The following is a 17,912-nucleotide window of genomic DNA, read 5'->3' as shown; positions in this document are numbered from 1 at the left end:
AGAAGAGGTTTTGGAATTACATCATGTTACACCAATTTATACGACTTTTTTTGAAAATTGTATTTTATGGACTGATCTTGATCTTTAACAGCTGTTGCATCTTACATCACTGTCAACAATCAAACCGACTGCTTCCATTATTAAAATATAGCTTTATTAGTTTTATTAGAACACAGTCACACCACAATTGTAGACAGTGTTATCACACAAAAAACAAATATTTATCCCTCATCCACACTCAATCTTACACTGACACACAGTAAAATTACAAATGATAAACAAATAAACATGAACAAGAAACACTGATATCTTTTTTTGGATTGTGTCTATCTTTTTTTAGAAAGATAAGAAGTAAAGTGAATCACATGTCTTATCAGGAAACAAAAAAGTGACCAGAACAGATAGGTTTATAAAGGAGAATATCAATCATGACATCATGTGGAAGAAACATGGAAATGCGCTACTGTTACACAATTAAGACCACAACAATGAAAAAGAAATGTCCTCTGTATGCCCTAATCTTCATTTCCAGTAAATTCATCAGATAATTGCTCCAAATCAACATTGATTCATTATCTGAGTTAAGTGCAGAATGTGTTTTTTACCTGAACAACAGCCAAACCTGTATTAAAGCAATATTACAAGTTGCTATAAAGCATTATTGCAGAACTGGTAATGCAGCATAGGGACAAAAGCTGTTGAACGTTAAAGAGTTAAGAGCTCTAATAGTCGAAGAGACTTGCATATGTAAATAAAGAGCGCTTCATTTGAGGAGCTTAGAGAGCTGAAAAGAAACAAAAGCACAAGACATATAAAACTGCAGGCAGCAGCAAAATGTACTCAGCTAGAAGCAGCATCGAGATTGCACACGGACACCGTCTAAGAGCGCTTCTCTCACGAGCAAATATGTTTAACTTGATATTTGAGTTGGATTCTAATAAATAAAAGGGTCAATAAGAAGTTAATTTTCAGTAAGGACAGAAAACAATGTGACACAGTTGTTTGGTCCCAGCAACAGGGAAGCACATAAAGCAATCTCGCAGAAACGACACCTTCGTCTTCAACTGCCTTACTTCAAGCACGTAGATGCATTTCGAAAAGTCTACATGGTTATTTCATTTGAAAGTAAATTCCTATACGATATGTTGCTCTGAATAACCTCCTATTTATGTTGCCTGGAATTCCACCAGTGACTAAACCAGTTTTACTAGATGACTTCTACTTCCTAAAGACCGCAAAAGAACAAAGAGAAAAAGTCATTTCTCTTTCAAAAGGGGTGAAACCTGAAACGCGTGAAATGTGAAAAAAGCCTAAAAAGATGAGCGGCTTTCTCAAGTGTTGCATCACTCACTGGCACAGGCATAAAGAAACTAGCTTTAGGCTTTATTGTACCTCCCTGCAGTAGATCAGACTGAACTGTGCATGAGTAGAATACTGATATGGTTAGTCCTAGTTCTCACTGAACTGGGGGAACTCCTTGTATATCTGCTGTATGATTAGTTTATCCATCTGCTTCGCTGTGGCGCTCCCATCATCCTCTGCCGGATCGTCCTCCTCCCTGAGAATCCTCTGCAGCGCCCCCTGCAGGTCAGAGAGACGGTGCTGGTGCTCTAGGTAGTCTGTTGAGCGCATGATGGAGTGCATGAGGGACAGATACTCCATCCTCAGCTTCGAAGGAGGAGGACAAAGACGGGAGATGAAAACAAGGCCTTACAGGAGATCAGGTTTGTTGATAAAAAGACGTTTAAATTAAATGTGCTCAGTCAGACGACAGGTAGGCAAAGAGCCAGGCTGTGGAGCTCACCTTGTCTCCAGGTGAAAGGTCGGATATCTGCCGAACGGCAATGTCAATCATGACCATCATGTCAGTGCGGTAGAAGATGTCTGCGGTCTCTCTGCTGGCAAAGACATCCTGCAAAAACTTGAGGACCGAGTGCGGCGCAGGCGGCGCGTGGTTGAACATGCACACGGGGTCGTCTGGACAAAGACGGTTCAGAGTCAGAGCAGATGCAAACGCAGACCGAAAGCAGCGCTACAGGGGAAGTGGCGTTCTTACCGCCCCTGTTCAGGAGCAGCAGCACCTTCTCCGACAGAATCTTGACGTTCTTCTTCCTCAGTTCCTGCATGATGACGTTGCTGCTGGGCGCTGGGTTAAAAGAGAGAACGTGATGATCAGGAAAACTAGAGTAACTAACTGGACCGGCTTCATTCACAAGTGATTCACAGTGCGGAACAACATGGGAGGATCGGTATGAACGTGTTATGCAGCCACGGGCTGCGCTCACCTGTGTGATGCAGGTTAAAGGACAAGACGAGATTCAGGAAGATATCAGGAAGTTGCTCTGTGGGATCAGAGGGAAGCCCGTCTTCCACCACACCCAGCAGAAACTCCACAAAAGCAGCATTCAAATGTTCTGAAAGAAGTGGGCACCATCGATCGGACCTCACCCAAACGTTTAATGCTTGCGTTCATTTATTAGCTTGTGTTACGGTTCACGTACCATAGTGATGATATGGCACCTGCTCTCCCATGGAGAAGATCATGGTCAGCACCAACGCTGTGTAACACATCTTCTGGTGTTCTAAGGAAAGGACAAGCAGGCAAAAAGGGTTTATAACAAGGGCGAGTGGAGGGGGAAGACGAGGACCAGGAGGGGAAATGTGAAGACTGGCACCTTGTGTGTCCGTCTGCAGATCCCTGGCCAGCTCCATGGGGAGGATGGAGTTGAGCAGGGTGGAGATGAGAGCTGCGTCCAGGCTGCACATCGCCCCGAACACTTTGAGGAGCAGCAGCCGCAGAGACACGCGGTGCTCCTGCGCGGTCCCAGAAAGAAAGAGAGCAGAGCTGCGGCTTCAAAGACACTGCCAGTCTGAAAACAGCTCCTCTGAAACGTCACTTGACGGTGATTTTTAACGTTTTACCATCTGATAATACGAAACCAGCGACAGCACGTTCTCGCAGTGGTCGGCCTTGCACATTCTCTTGCACACCTCTGGGTCGGCATCAGTCTGAGGAGGAGAACGTTCACATTTTAGCTGCGACGGCGACGATAATATCGCATCGTATCTGTCATTTCAGAATGAGCCCGGCAGCGGCGGCGGCGGCGGCGTGGCGGACAACAGGGGATTATACGGCCTGTCAAACGGACCCCCGCAGAGAGGCGCGCCCTGATCCGTGCTTTGGCCGGGACAAACGCAGCATGTTTGGCAGCCTGTCGAGCGTCCCGATTCAGGCCGTAGCCTCGCTCTTCAATCTGAAAAGTCGTCTGAGTCCATCTGATCCTATCAAAAATGTCGTCTGACCTCTGGGCGGCTGTTGTGGAAACACGGTTCATCCCAGGAAAGGGGGAGGGCGGGGGCGAGTGAAGCTGCTGTGGATGAATGAGTATTATTATATGTGATATCAGGCGCTGTGTGGTGCGAGTGCCGTTATCTCTGGGTGCTCTGTAAGTACACATTAGTAAGAGGGAGGCTGGCGGCGTGTGACCGGCGCCGTACCAGAATCTTGAGCAGCTCTTCCAGGTAGCAGGCGATGAGGGCGTGGTCTTCGTGAAGCGCCCAGCTGCGCTGCTGTGAATCATCCCGGTGACGGGCGAGGTCGCTGAAGATCACCTCCAGCCTCTGTTCGTCGTGACACACCTGACCCCGGGGCAGCGCTGCACTCAGATCCTACGGAGACGCCAAACAGCATTTAAACCTGACGCACCGGCGCAGCTGAGCAGCTCGCCGCCCGACGCAGGAAGTCGCTCGTTAACCTCAACGTGAAAATGTCTTCTCATATAATAACGTTAATGTAAAAGGACCGGTTAAAGCAACAATCATGTTTTTGGTACATTCACAGTTCTGCCTTAAGCCTTCTAATCCAGTCCTGACCCACTAAAGTGTTAACGCTAATAAAATGAGGGCTAAAATGAGGATTTGCACATCTTTGTTGACTTATGCTCAATTACAGCAGAGGAATATTTGAGCGTTTGCCTTCGCCGACTTCCTGATTTTCTCTTAAAGTGCCTGTTGTGATTCTGGTGCAGAGGGGACGCCCAATGCTGACGGCCATGACACGTCTAAGAGGCTACAGAGGATTTGGGGCTGTTAATGCAGCCCAGGAACAGGAACTGATCGGCGTTTGTCACCCACCAACCGCCCACAGAGACAGAAATGTCAGCAGATGATGTCGTGCTGGGTTTGACACTGTTCAAACCCAGGAAACGGGTCTATTCGAACGGTCGTCCAGAGCTGGAACGCTACACTGGTGCTGACCTTACTCTCAACCAGGGAGACCAGGACTTGTTCCAGATCGGAGGAGGCCTGAGGCAGGGCCGTCTGCAGATGGCCCACCACCACGCCCACGGCGACTCTGGACAGCTCGTAACTCAAGCCGGTGTTCTTCCGAACCAGCTCGATCAGCTCGGGTCCAATCGTCATGGAAACGGGCTCAGGCTTGGTGGGGCTGCCAGGAGGGCTTTCGGCGACAGACGGGGGCGCTACAGGCCACTCGCTCTCTGCCGGCTCCGCTGGAGCGGCGGGCTGGGGGGGCTGGGGGGGCTGCGGGGCCGGGCTTTTCTTCCCAGGAGCTGGCTGAGCAGGAGAGTGTGGGGGGGGCACATCCTGCGGCGCTGCAGCCGGCTTCACGCGGGATGGTACAGGAGGAGGCGGCGTGCTGGAGACGCTCGGCAGACTGACATCAGAGGAGACGAGGGAGTGGGCGGAGCCTGAGCCCAGGGAGGTGGAGCTGATTGAGAGGGAGGGGGCAGGAGATGGTGGGAGCGAGGACACTCTGGAGGGGACCTCAGGCTCTGCTGGAGAGAGAGAGAAGGGGGAGAGATCTGGTTTCAGAGGAGAGTGAAACTGAATGACCCGACTAAGAATAGAGCGTTCATGAAGTCGGCCGGGATAGACTGAAGTCACGGCGCGGCCTCCGGAGCGTCTAACCTGCGCGCAGACTGTTCCGCTGTTTCTCGGGCGGAGGCGGCGTGATGGGAGCGGCGCGCCGAGGCTGAGGGGGCACCTGCGGGGGGGGTCAAGCAAGAGGTCAACCCAGCCTAACGGTTTCATCTTCATTTGAACAATCAGTCCTGAATAATTGCAGATCGTACGTTTTTAGCGACAGAACAGAGCGGTCAAAGGTTAAAACTGGTCAGGTTTTCATTTTGTTGTTGTTGTTTTGGGATTCTTTACTCAGATCTGAAGACGCAACGTTTTCTGTCGCTTCAGACAGGATCGACCAAAACATTTTCGGTGAACAGGCGACTGTGTTACCTGGTAACAGCCTGGGTCTCCCTGCATATTGTCCATGCTTCCCGATAGTGGCATGCTCCCCTGCCGCCCGTAGTCTCTGCTAAGGCCGTTAGGTGGAGGAGGAGTCTGGCTGAGAGAGATTTCACTGTTTGATGATGGGATGCCTTGTTTGGGACCGGAGGACGTGGAGCTCCGCCGAGCCAAGGTCTCCTTCCTGTGATGGATCAACTTCCTGTAAGACAATACAGTGCAGATGTCTTTAAAGATTAAACTATCTTTGGGTCATGTTGTGTCTTTTCACTTACTGTAGAACGTCTCTCTGTTCCAGGTTGTATTTCCCACCGTTCTTTAAGGCCACATTGTGGATTCCTTCAATTGCTCGGTCAATAGACTGTAGTACCTCATCCTGCTCTGGAGTCTGCCAAAGACAGAAAACCACAGAATGGCAGAAGTATTTGTTTATTAAAAACGTAATAAGGAGTAACCCAACAGAACCGTGGGCATGTGTGGCCCCGGGCAGGAAGAAACTGGGCCAGTTATCCAACAAAAAAATGCATTTTAATCAGTGACAGGCGCTCACTGTGGCCTCACATTCAGACTCACTTATACACCGCACGTGTGACTAACAAGAGAGCATTCCTGCACTGAGCCTGTTATTTTACCCGCTGCAAGCTGTGACTAGTCGGGGAGACCAGGTACCATCAGTGGAGCACATGTGGGTGTGCCGGAGAAGAGCCACAGTGGAAGGGAGTGCTTATTTATGAAGCAGGGAGAGATGGCATTAAAATGCAGGGGCACACGCAGACTTTTTGTCCTTTTTGTTTGAATCTGTAAGCTCCCATTGCCTAACTTCCATCCATTCACGGCCTTTTACCTCCTTCCTGTCGCAGTGAGCAGCTGCAGTGCAGAAGACCATGTCTCAGCATCCATTCAACCGTAACAATAATTGACATACGCACTTACACGTTCTGCTGTTTTCCTGACAATAATCAGCTGTGAGCTTCAACCTGGCCTAAACAGCAGTGCACAGCACAGTTACACTGGATCTGTCTCTCCGGATCGGATCATTTCTGTCTTTAATGCTGCCACAATTTCACTAGATTATCCACCGAGCTGGCGGGGCGACATGCTGCCGACATGCTGAGTTCAAAGGGGGTAGAAATGTAACGTTTACCTTTATTTTTTCGATATAGGAGGCTGGAATGTAGCCGGTCTCCCCTGAGCTGCAGCGGGACCCCAGCCACCAGTGTTTGTTGCTCCTCTCCAGGATTAGGAAGCTTTCTCCGGCTGCGAAGTGCAGCGAGTTGGGCTCCGTGGAACGGAAGGCGTACAGAGACCGGTACATGTCGTCACTTTAAAATGCCAAAATGAGCAAAAACGGTACGAGAGACGGTCCTGGAATTTAAGGAGGGTCCAAGTGGAAATCTATACTCAGCTGGAGGTGCTTTAAAGCGGCCGTGAACGCATGGCCCAGGAGGATCACTGCCGACTATTTACAATGAAGCTGCGATCATCTGACCTATGAGTGGTGCCACAGAAGCCCACAAGGGGGCGCTTGTGCACGTTAACACGCCCCCCAGGCATTTTAATCAAATGTCGAGCTGGCACAGTCCCGAACTCATAAAAAAATAAAGAGTGTGTCTGATCCGGCTTTTCTTAGTTTATTGAATATTGCATTTTAGAACAAATTCATTGGAACCTATACTTAATTTTAGTATAACACCTTTTCGATTGTAGATCTTGCTTGTAGCGTTGGCGCAGGTATCACTTCTAGTACTAATTAAGTTGATTTTTTTTATCAGGAGCTTTTGCCTCTTGAAATACATGACCATTCTAAAGTGTGAAAACGGAATAAAGATCTTGAGACTAAAAGCATTTTAAAACTGTTTTCCTTTTACGTTACCCAACAGCGGAAGCAGCTGGTGTTACACAGAATTGTTTCCCCCTGTCATGTCGCCGGTTAACATGGCGAGTGCAGTGTGCAGAAGATTTCTCCTTCAGAGATCAACCCATGGTTTTCTTTTGTCTTCCAGGGCAAAGCCCATTTTCTTTAGGTATGTTAGTATTTCATTATTCTTTATTTTCTGTGTTAATATTTTTGATAATACATCGGATTATTTTGACATCGCTCCAAAAAGGATCACATTAGACATCACAAACTTAAGCTTTCATTTTGTTCAGTAGTATGTTTAAAAATAAAGTTTTCTGGAACTAACAAAACCGTATTATACATACATTACGGCCTGGTCCTGCCTAAGAGTTCTTCCTGTTAAATGGTTTTTCCTTGCCACTGTTGCTTGTTGGGGGTCAGCTTCAAAGAGTCTAGACTCTAGAGACAATTTTATAAATTATAGACGTAATTATAGACGTTATATGAATAAACACGAATTGATATCTATCCCCCATTATGCGTTTGTGTGAGGGTTTGTATCATACGGATTGTTTGTAAAAATACTGACGTTGAAGAATTTGCTGTCATTATGACTTGCAAAAATACACCTAGTTTTGGAATTTTAATAAATCATTTCTGTGTCGTTTTTGTTATATTGATAGTATTTGGAGTGTAATGTGGTATTCCAAGTGTTATTTTTCCACTTATTCAGATTCAGATCCTTTATTGTCCCACACGGGGAAATTTACACCACACGGGGAAATTTATGGATCCACACTAGACAATACCACGTGACCATTGTTTTTGTATTGGTTGTTTTTCATCTGTTGTTCACCAAAAATGAATTAATTTTCCTTCTCTGCACCCGCAAACACCTTGGAAGTGTTGATCTTCATCAGAGGACATCTTTGGCTCCATCTAGTGGAGAAATAAACACTATCCCCTCCACACTACAGTTAACATACTTCACATTTATAACAGAGCAAAATGTTAGAAGCATCGATTTTGTGTCAAACACACAACAGTGTCTTGGCTGTCTCATCTCTACGGAAACAGCCCTGAAGCTTTTAACTCTTAGCCCTTCCAGTAAGTTGGCATTAGACTTTTGGCTTTAAACTTGGGCCATATGGCACAGTGACGAGGAGTGACGATAATAGCTGTATCTTGCAGAAAACAATCAATCATAATTAATGCCTGCATTAAATAATCAAATGCACATGTGTTGTTGCCTGTAGTAACTTGTTCTCTTATTTTTCAGTCCATCTTTTACTCGTGGACACAGACTGGGTCCCAGTGACGATGAGATGTACCAGCGTACAACAGTCACCATCATGCAGAAGGAGCAGGACAACAGGATCCTGATCCAAAGCTACAGTCCTCAAGGCTTTAATATTGATGGAAACAGGGTGTTTGGACCCTGTGCTTTGCTGCCTCCTGCTATCCTTCAGTGGAAGGTGAGATTATGGCCCAAACAGCTACGTATCTGAAGTGTCATTTGCTGCTTTTATTTTCAATTTTAAGATTCACATCTTTCTCCCCTGCAGGTTGGTACTTACAAAGACATCACAGAAGAAAGTCTCTCTCTGTTCCACATGCTTGAACCAAAAATAGGTAACAAAAACAAAAAGCTCCCACATTTTGGGTCATTCTGCGATGCCCCGCGTTTCACTGGTTCCCTTTTTTCCGTGCAGAGATTCTGGTGCTGGGCACGGGTGCAAAGGTGGAACGAATTAATCCCACGGTGCTCGCTATGCTCAAGAAGAAAGGCATCGCCGTGGAGATTCAGGACACGGTAAATGCAACCTGGTGTTTCCCTGTAGTAGAGTGTCCGTCCTCCAACAATCAGATGTGAAAGACAAGAACATTTCCTCTACTCTTGTGCTGAACTCATTCCTCTTTCACCTCATCTTTGCAGCCAAATGCATGTGCAACCTTCAACTTCCTGACAAGTGAGCGAAGAGTGGCAGCTGCAGCCCTGATCCCCCCGCAGGTCAGCACGGCGCTGGACTTGATGAGGGAATAAGAGACGATAAGTCCTTACAGACATTAGAGGGTGGAGGTTCGTACGTGACCAAGGGGCCGGTGGGATCGCTGCCGTGCTGCTCCTAAAGGAACTGAACCACATCCAGCCCTCCAGGAACAATCACCGTTTCTGTCTGAACTCTGAGGATAAAGCTGCTGCCCAAGATCCAGACCAAAATACTGAGCTGTATTCTGATGTGCTGCATCAGTGCTTTGCAGTCACATGACCTCTCGAGTTGACCTGGTTGACTTCTTAATGGGAACCTAACTGAAAAATAACCCTACTCGCGCCTCCAATTAGAAGCAGGGTTTCGTTCGACTCGACTGGCCTCATGATGGTGCAGTGTAGCCAACCAGTCCCTTTAGCAAAGACGAGGAAGTCGCGGATGGAAAGTTACACATTTTACAGCATGTTTACGCAGCAGCAAGTTCCATCCATTAAAGGAGCATTATGTCGCACTGAAGCGCTGACTCAGCACCCACCAATCAGCAAACAGCATCTCTGTGTTTGGGAGCCAGATGCAAGAGACTGGAAACTATGACCATGGGCGCGGATTAGTTTGGTTGTTTGTTCAAATAAAACCTGTTCTGTGGAAACGCGTCTTGAATCTTGTGCCGTTGTCTGCTTCATTCGTCCTCACCCTCCGTAACAGTAACCTGAATCTAATGTAAAGCAAATGTGTCCCACAACAAGTCTGTTGAGTATTTATTCATTCAAAACACTCAGATTTAAGGTGTCTGTTTAAACATGTTCCAGCACTCAGTGAAGTGTGACGACTGTCCTTCAGTTAATCCTACTCACCCCCCCCCCCCCCAGAGGCACAGCTGAAAAACATGACATTGATCAGTGTCGCTGTCCTTCACACATAAGCTCCACAAAGGAGGGAGTCAAATCCTCTGCACAGCACTGTGATTCATATCTAATTATCTGTCTGTGCGCCACATGTCCACCCTGATCAAGTTTAAACCCCTGCTCTCACACATGCTTGGTTCGGATCCCGGGGTGGAATTTAAAACAAACAGAAAAAACCCCAGCGTTTCCCATCTCATCCATAGTCATTAAAATCCCCTTGATTATTTTAATGGTGATGAATTCATTTGACATGTGTACGAAGTCATGATTTCCAGGAGCTTTACTGTCACTCAGGATTTCACTTTGGCAATGTGGTCAACGCACAAAGCTGCATCTGGCTCTGAACTATAGCATATCACCCATAATGAGACTATTACACCTCAGCGCTGCCGCGTGGCTCCTTCATCTACACTGGACACATCACAAACAGGATTCAGTCAATCTGGAACAGGCAGGTTTACATCACACAGCCTCCGATGTGTGCCATTATCAACCTTCCAGCTGTTCCAGATGCCTTCTATCGGGAGTCCTCATCCGAATTGTGCGACTGGTGTCTTTTCGCCCCCCTGAAGCAGAGCTCGGCTCCTGTGATCCGCCGGTACATATCTTTAATGTCTTCACACTCGGCCTCAAAGTGGTTCGTGGCGTCATACGAGCGGGACACAAATATCTGGGGAGGATGCAGGAAAAGGCTGAAGACAACAAAACTAAGCTGTGTTTGTTTTTCTTCAGAAAACATCATTACCTGACTCCTCTTCCCATCATCGTTGGGTACCAGCAGGTGCCGGACTGACACGAATCTAGAGTTGAGATGAGGAGACGTCCATGAAATGTCATTTTAAAACATGACGAGGTCGATTTTGATCTGACGTGTTACCAACTTTTGCATGATGGGCTCCAGAAGCTCCAGCGCCGGCTGCACTTCTCTCTCCGGGTTGCCGGTTTCTGCCGCGGTGCTCACCGTGGCGATGTAAACGCCGTCTGCCGCCACGTTGTGGGCACCCGACACCACCGATATGTAGATGTCTGCATTGAGGAGGGGTTAAAGGTCAAATTCCATCTGGTAAATATGCTCACTTGTGCTGAAAGAAAGACCTGATTTCCTGTTGGCTTGCGTATGAGGGATGATGATTTGACAGGATTGGGCCTCGTGGGTGTTTTTAACTGGGTGATTCAGTAAGCAGATGACTCTGATCACACGGCCCACCTTCCTGACGCGATTAGGAACATATTTTGGATCGCAGATGAGTTGTTTGCAGAGGAACAGCTGTGTGGAGGGCAAAGAGAGAAACCCTTTATTTTAGAAGGACTTTCCTTTAAAGGTGTTTACGCTAACAGCTGCTTTTGAACATCTGCTCAATATTCAACTTTTATGCCACATTGTTGTTATTATTATTTCCTCCATCTGTCTTTGTGTTCTCTTGCCTTCCCATCAGACCTCACAGCCTTCACTCTGCCGTTGTCCATCACGACCTCATTCACGGCTCTGTTCAGCAGGAAGGTCCCCCCGTACTCCGCGTTCAGCCTGGAACACAAAGGTTGGCTCCCGTCAAACAACAAGCATGACGACGATCTCGCAGAGCTGTTCCAAATAGCAGCCGTCAATCCTCAACCTGGCGAATCCCTGGGGCAGCTCTCCCATCCCATACACAGGGTAGATGTATGGACTGGCGCTGTGGCGAGACAGGGACTCGGAGTACAGCTTGATCCGGTTAATAGTTTCCAAAAACGGCTGGTCCAGGTAACTGCAGGGTCACCGGGACATTGTGAATGAGAACAGACGGGTTAATTCTCAGAGGATCACCGGCTCTTGTGTGAGACGGCGTGGCTGACCTGTCACTGCTGTGTAAGGCGATGGCGTGACCCGTGAACTCCATGGCGTCTAGTCCCAGGTCGAAGTGGCTGAAGAGGTCTCGCACGCTCATGCTGTTGGGATCCATGTCCTGGTAGGTGCCAGGGTTTCTCACATCAAAGTTGAGGGCGAAGAGAAGCAGCTTCCTGAACCTTCTCCTGTCGAACATCCCCATCAGATCTAAAACACACGTGCATCTTACGGTTCAATTGACTCAGAAACGAGCGTGGGGGGTGGGGGGGGCTCTTAAAGTGCCGTCTTCATCACCTGAAGCATGCGCTTCCTCTTCTGTTCCAGGAACTTTGTGCACTTTGCCTCCCTTGTATACATAACTGCCTTGGATGACTTTAAAATCCACATATCGAGTCACCTCAGTGTGCACCAATATTTTCACCAGCTCACCTAATTCAAACATGTGTAGAAGAAACATTCAATGTGTTTCGACTAATGATGAGACGTCACACAATCATAATGATAACCAGCACTATGAGCTCACCGCTGGCCAGAAAGAATTTGGGAATCAGGTCAATGTTCCACTCTTTCCCACGGCCCAGTGGCTCAGCAGGGCGTGGAACCTTAAACCTCTTGTACAGCTGTACGCCACAACAACAGCACGGACTAAATTAGTGCAAGCTTAGTGAAAGGCAGCGCGTGTGCACGCAGATGTCTGCTCAGAAGGTGTGTGTAAAAACAGACCTGTTCAAGGGGGGAAATGGATGCACTCTCTCCTCCATAATAGCTGTTCCTGTCGATGTGGAGCACCTTCTTTCCATTTAGAGACATTAGACCTGACAAAATACATTCCTGAGACAGAGAGGGAATCAACACTTAATGATAAATAACATCAAGATGACAACCCAATGTTGGAACTCTCTTAAATCAGGCAATTCATATAAATGAGCTGTATGCATACCCCCCACCCAGCAACATATTATTATGACTGTGAACACAACTGGCAATGAGTAATTAAGCAAACTGTAAAAACAACAACACACAAAAGTCTCTTAATGCAAATGTTATTAAGACAATGGTAGTAATTGTGAGTGACGGTTCACTTTTGAGAATATGTAAATAAGCTTTTGGTATTTCTGGACAGCACCAATATAACGAGAAGAGTTATATAAGAGAATACATAAACAACCTAATACTTAGCAAGAAAAAATATTTAAATGAGAACAGAAGTTGTGGTTATGACTCGACTTTTCACAGCAGGAAATATCAAGCCTTGTGTTCTGTGCCTCTTCCACTCCAGTCCACATAGAGAAAAGAACTGTCTTACCTTGATTCCAGTCCCAAGCACAATAATATCATATTCCTGCATCCTGGCAGATTGTTTACTTGAGTTCAGCGCTGTCAGAGATTGACAGTGTTCTGTCGAATTTTAATTTTCAAATGTAACTAACTGCAATATGTGTGTGTCTAGTAAAGGTGCATATTTGAAATAGGTTTGATGATACGCATTAATTGCCTTGTGTTCGACTTTGCCATAATCCTCTTAAGGCTTTGTGTGTGTGTGTGTGTGTGTGTGTGTGTGTGTGTGTGTGTGTGTGTGTTAGGTGTCGTCCTGTGAACTAAATCGCGTATCAACTTGGCTCTTAGGAAATTAACTATAAATCCGACGTATTAATTGATCATATACTTTTTAAATCAATTTTTCTGTATCTGCTTAGTTTTGTGTAGTGCTGGACAACACTTGTTTGCAAGAAATTATCCAGTTACTGAAGAATGAAGGGTATCTTTTACGTGAATTTTACGTGCGATTTTCTTTTCAAATGTACAAGTTTATTTATTTTTAATTGGTGAAATAGAGGGTCAGACAAATTATAAATTCAAAAGTGAATGTATTGACATGATCGTTTAAAACTTGCCGATCAGAAAAAAAACCCTCAATTACCCATAGTACCGTTATGTCCAGGTTGCACTACATCCGGTAGTATTGCGATTGTTGACGTTACCTGGACATTCACGTAGCGGTAGTAATTGTATCGTTAGCTGTCTCCGCCCGCCTGACTGGTGAATCGGGTCTCAGCTGTTTTTGACTGAAACGTCATCATTGTGACGTATGAAGCTCAACGCTTCAAGTTCCGGTGTTCCCTCCTCTGCAGTTCTTCCGCCAGGTAGTTTGGGGAGAAAAAAATAAAGAAATGTCTTCTGCACAGACAGTAAGTGATAACGTTTAGGTTGTATGTGCGCTTATCTTAGTTCACTGGTCCAGGAATTCTGTTATTTTAGTTTTTTTTAAATGTTTTTCTCGCAGCATTAGTTGCCGCCCATTTTCCTACAAAGTAGTGTATATTAGCCTTTTCGCATTGCGCGAAAGGTTTATGAGACAGTTCATTAAATCTGATTAAAAAATATCTCCTAAAATGTTGAAACATATTGATCACCGAGAAGAGTTTTGCTATTCACCAGGACAAAGATACTGAGGGGGGAAAAAATGGCACGGAACAAAAGAGGCGTGACAGATGTTCACACCCGGTTTTGTTTTCTTCTGGGATTTTTCACTCGTTTAACTCTCACTATATTATGGTTTGCAAGCAATACTCTTTATAATAAAATAAAGACGTACTGTACCTAAAATATTCAAATTCAAAGACACGGCAATGTTTGTACCCAATCCCACAAAACGGCAGAAAGTTTCACAATAAATATTTATTGATGTTGCAGACATTTTACTGTATTTACTTTGTGTGTCCTCACTAGTTTTCAGGTAAAAATCCAAACAAGCACACCCGTGTGTCTGTGAAGGCCAATCCAGGATTTCTGGAGAGATTAAGTGAATCTGCTGGAGGAACTTTTGTTGGCATTATTCTGTTTTTTCTCTCATTCTATGTTCTCTTCACCAATGAGGTAAAGATAAAAACATACAAGCTGTGGAAACACTTTTAACATTGAACATTATCTCAGAGACACAGTTTCTCCACTTGGAGGCAACTGGGCTTCTTTTAGGTCGTGAGAAGTTAATGACTTTCTGTGTCTGTTTTAGGGACGTGCTCTGCAAACCACATCCTCTCTCAATGAGGGTCTTTCTAAGGTCGTGTCTTTGGGTTCTTTCTCCAACTTTGACCCACAGAACAACAATCATTTAGTTCATCTTTTTGCACAGCTGAAAACCGCAGAGGTGGATTTTACTTTTATTTTGATATTGAATGTTGTTCAAACACATTAAAAAATAATCCTCATTTATTGAAAGGGAAATTCCAAATTAAAGCTTGTTTCACTTAACTCATTTCATTATTTGGCAGCCTCTCCATGATCCCAACTACAAAGTTGTGGTTCAGGCAGTGAAGCTGAAGAGGCAGGTTGAGATGTATCAGTGGGTGGAGCACCAGGAGAGCAAGTAAGTCACTCAGCGTCCAGTTTGTCATTAAGGTGGTTTTACAGATTCCAAATGGTTGTGGACTCAGTGAAGTGCTTGAAGAATGATCCGTAAAAACAAAGTTCAAATGTTCTAGCATAAAGTAAATAAGCACTACTAGAATTGTGAGGATTTGGAATGGTGATCAAAGTCTTGTGAAGAAGTAACACGTTTGTTTTAGGCGGAACACTAAAATTAGGAGGTGATATGACAACCAGCAACTGTCTGTGACGAAAATAACTTGAAACCAAATTTTAATGAAAATTACAGGAAATGTTGATAGTAGGCCACAAGACCGATGATTCCATTTTGGGGATGTTCCAGAATCTGAAGGGAATTTAATCATCCAAAGATCGAACATATTTGGCTTTACTCATAAAGCAACCTACTATGTTATGTAACCTTGTATCACTCCTGCCTATATGTACTATACTGAGTGTAAGTCCTAATACGCAGGGAAATGAGCTGCATGACAGAGGCCTACGCTCTCCAAATACCTTTTCTTTTTATGTCTAGTTCATTCAACATTTGTGACCAGTTTGAATTTGAATTCCAGAGATTACCAAGAGGGGGGTGAGACTAAAACTGAGACGACATACACCTATAGTGAGTCTTTTTATCCCTTTGCTTCTCTTTTAATTCTAGACAACCTATTGACATATTTTAAAATATCTATTTTCATCCTATAATGGTGCATATTCTCTCCTGCTGCCCTAATTAGATTCATATAACGATGTACTTTCTCAATTATTTTACACTTTAGTAATTGCCATCACTTTGGGTGAATGAATCGTTTTGATCTGCATTCCTTTAGACACCGAGTGGAAATCGGAGTTGATCAACAGTCGCAATTTTGATAAGGAAATTGGTCACCAGAATCCAAGGTAAGATTGTTCTTTTACTGTCATGAAGCGCTGCTACTCAGCCCAGGTTTAATGTGTCTGTTTCTCAGCGCCATGGCAGTTGAGAGTGTGACCGTTGTGGCTCCTGAAGTCCGCGTCGGACCTTTCGTTCTGTCAAAAGGTATCTGAAGTGAATAGTGGATCTTCAAATCAGCAAGGAAGAATCGGAGGTGATTGTTTGGTTCTGCACAGGTTTGGTGGAACAGATTAATAATTTCCAGACCCTGAGCTTGAAGGATTTTCCTGCTGCTAACTTGGAGCCATTTCTCAGCATTGATGACGACTATTTCTACCACACGGAACATCCGCGCAGGCCAGAGGTGAGCAGTGAGAGGTCGAGGGTCCTGCATACCTTACCCTGAGAAGCCTGAACTCTTATTGTTCTCTCATCAGGTCGGAGACGTGCGCGTGAGGTTCTCCTTTGCTGGCCTGAGTGACGAGACAGCTCACCTTGGCCCGCCTCAAACCGTGAGTGTTTCAGAGGATCAGTCGCAATAATTATATTCTTTAAACAGATAAAAACCCAGCAGGTTGACTCACCTGCTTCAGTTGTATAAATACTATAAATTCTCCTCAGGTTAGTATTGTGGCCATGCAGAGAGGAGTGCAGCTGGGGCCTTTTAAAACCAAGTCTGGAAATACTCTGGAGATCCTGTACTTGGGGGAACTCACCGCTGAGGTCTGAGAACTGATCATGATGGGCTGATTCCAAATGTTTGCAGTTGTGTTGGATGTTTTCCGTTACCTAACCAGCGTTTGTGTTGTTTCCCGTAGGAGGTGTTTGCCAAAGAACATCAGTATAACAGTATGAAGACCTGGGGACTGAGGGCCGCAGGCTGGGTCCTCATGTTCCTGAGCATTCAGCTCATCATGCGCATCATCTACACGCTGGGTAAATATTGATCCTCTCCGACAACGGAGGTCCTGCTGGTCTTGACGTTCTCTGCTCCCTGCCTGCAGTGGACTGGGTTCCCCTTCTGAGAGAGCTGGTGTCCGTGGGGCTGAAGCTCTTCGCCCTGTGCGTGTCTTGCTCCCTGTCTCTCCTCACCATCGCAGCAGGCTGGCTCTTTTACCGTCCACTGGTGGCTGCGGCTCTGGCGGCACTCGCTCTGGTCCCGGTGTTCCTGGCCCGCTCAAGACTTCCGGCCAAAAAGAACGAGTGACTGTTTAAGAGGGAACGGTTCCTCGCGGGGGTCTGGGACATGTGAGCAGAGGTGTTGGCCAGTGTTGTCCAGCACGACACAGAACTAAATCTACTGTTCTGTTGTCTGAAGTCAGAGAGGAGAGAGTCTGGTGTTCTAGTGTCCCACCAAAGCTCATCGATCTGGACCTCCTAAAATGCCTGAAGGAAAACTTTTCAATTTTGATCTGATACAATGAGTGTTTTTCCGGCACATCACTCGTTTAAAATGCCAAAGATCTGTGGATTGCAGTATTGTTAAAGAAATGTTGTTGCACTTGTAAATATGTCTGTCATGAAGGTCCAAATTGCAAATCATAGTCCTTGAGTCCAGTCCTGTCTTCCCTTTTCCTTGGTGTGATAAATACAGGAATTCATGGTTTTCTGCTCCTTTTGTCCTCTGTCGGGTGTTTCTGGGTTCATTTTTGAGCACTCCTTAACCAAATCGGTGCGTTTCGAATCAGATCTTAGAGATTTGCTTCTTCAACACATTCCACACATTCTTCAGTTCAGCTCCAGATTTTGGGACCATCAGCGATCCTTCTGGTCTGATTACGGTAATCGCGGCTCTCTCGGAACAGTTGGCTGCACCCAGGATCCAACCTTCTGACCGACAACT

At 45.8% G+C, this 17,912-nt stretch overlaps 4 protein-coding genes and 1 long non-coding RNA gene across 9 annotated transcripts; 3 read left to right on the top strand and 2 right to left on the bottom strand.

The window, feature by feature from the left end:
- Window positions 1-132: 132 nt before the first annotated feature.
- LOC130523833 (NCK-interacting protein with SH3 domain-like) lies at window positions 133-6,774 on the bottom strand. Of its 2 annotated transcripts, none has more exons than XM_057029407.1 (13): window positions 6,410-6,774; window positions 5,541-5,653; window positions 5,257-5,467; window positions 4,930-5,005; window positions 4,258-4,793; window positions 3,499-3,669; window positions 2,923-3,009; window positions 2,676-2,814; window positions 2,502-2,582; window positions 2,286-2,414; window positions 2,057-2,146; window positions 1,805-1,977; window positions 133-1,668 (listed from the first exon to the last, which is right to left on the bottom strand). In XM_057029407.1, exons 1-13 carry the CDS (start codon window positions 6,578-6,580, stop codon window positions 1,450-1,452), a joined length of 2,196 nt encoding a protein of 731 aa, XP_056885387.1. In that variant the 5' UTR covers window positions 6,581-6,774; the 3' UTR covers window positions 133-1,449. The 2 variants fall into 2 exon arrangements, with proteins under 2 accessions (XP_056885387.1, XP_056885386.1); XM_057029406.1 differs by having other exon boundaries at window positions 4,258-4,796; window positions 6,410-6,773.
- LOC130523848 (uncharacterized) lies at window positions 4,792-5,518 on the top strand. Its single transcript, XR_008950024.1, has 2 exons — window positions 4,792-5,089; window positions 5,180-5,518. It is a non-coding gene; the product is annotated as an uncharacterized LOC130523848 (long non-coding RNA).
- Window positions 6,775-7,151: 377 nt separating the features above from the next.
- ndufaf3 (NADH:ubiquinone oxidoreductase complex assembly factor) lies at window positions 7,152-9,756 on the top strand. Its single transcript, XM_057029430.1, has 5 exons — window positions 7,152-7,289; window positions 8,385-8,580; window positions 8,671-8,737; window positions 8,818-8,918; window positions 9,042-9,756. Exons 1-5 carry the CDS (start codon window positions 7,186-7,188, stop codon window positions 9,147-9,149), a joined length of 576 nt encoding a protein of 191 aa, XP_056885410.1. The 5' UTR covers window positions 7,152-7,185; the 3' UTR covers window positions 9,150-9,756.
- An 85-nt stretch (window positions 9,757-9,841) lies between these two features.
- On the bottom strand, window positions 9,842-13,926 carry zgc:112334 (uncharacterized protein LOC619199 homolog). Of its 4 annotated transcripts, none has more exons than XM_057029411.1 (11): window positions 13,809-13,926; window positions 12,550-12,657; window positions 12,350-12,446; window positions 12,121-12,255; window positions 11,835-12,033; window positions 11,615-11,746; window positions 11,427-11,526; window positions 11,097-11,268; window positions 10,883-11,027; window positions 10,747-10,801; window positions 9,842-10,671 (listed from the first exon to the last, which is right to left on the bottom strand). In XM_057029411.1, exons 2-11 carry the CDS (start codon window positions 12,634-12,636, stop codon window positions 10,519-10,521), a joined length of 1,275 nt encoding a protein of 424 aa, XP_056885391.1. In that variant the 5' UTR covers window positions 12,637-12,657; window positions 13,809-13,926; the 3' UTR covers window positions 9,842-10,518. The 4 variants fall into 4 exon arrangements, with proteins under 4 accessions (XP_056885391.1, XP_056885390.1, XP_056885392.1 ...); XM_057029410.1 differs by having other exon boundaries at window positions 13,748-13,866; XM_057029412.1 differs by having other exon boundaries at window positions 13,757-13,855.
- On the top strand, window positions 13,865-17,681 carry LOC130523836 (transmembrane protein 43). Its single transcript, XM_057029413.1, has 12 exons — window positions 13,865-14,015; window positions 14,557-14,703; window positions 14,840-14,974; window positions 15,099-15,193; window positions 15,768-15,817; window positions 16,026-16,095; window positions 16,164-16,234; window positions 16,306-16,433; window positions 16,507-16,581; window positions 16,691-16,792; window positions 16,888-17,005; window positions 17,074-17,681. The coding sequence occupies exons 1-12, from the start codon at window positions 13,998-14,000 to the stop codon at window positions 17,274-17,276; spliced, it is 1,212 nt and encodes a 403-aa protein (XP_056885393.1). The 5' UTR covers window positions 13,865-13,997; the 3' UTR covers window positions 17,277-17,681.
- The last annotated feature ends 231 nt before the right edge of the window (window positions 17,682-17,912 follow it).

The sequence above is a fragment of the Takifugu flavidus genome, chromosome 4, assembly GCF_003711565.1.
Source record: "Takifugu flavidus isolate HTHZ2018 chromosome 4, ASM371156v2, whole genome shotgun sequence".
Lineage (NCBI taxonomy): Eukaryota > Metazoa > Chordata > Actinopteri > Tetraodontiformes > Tetraodontidae > Takifugu > Takifugu flavidus.
The sequence above is the reverse complement of the archived record's forward strand: the minus strand, read 5'-3'. Positions and strand labels throughout refer to the sequence as shown.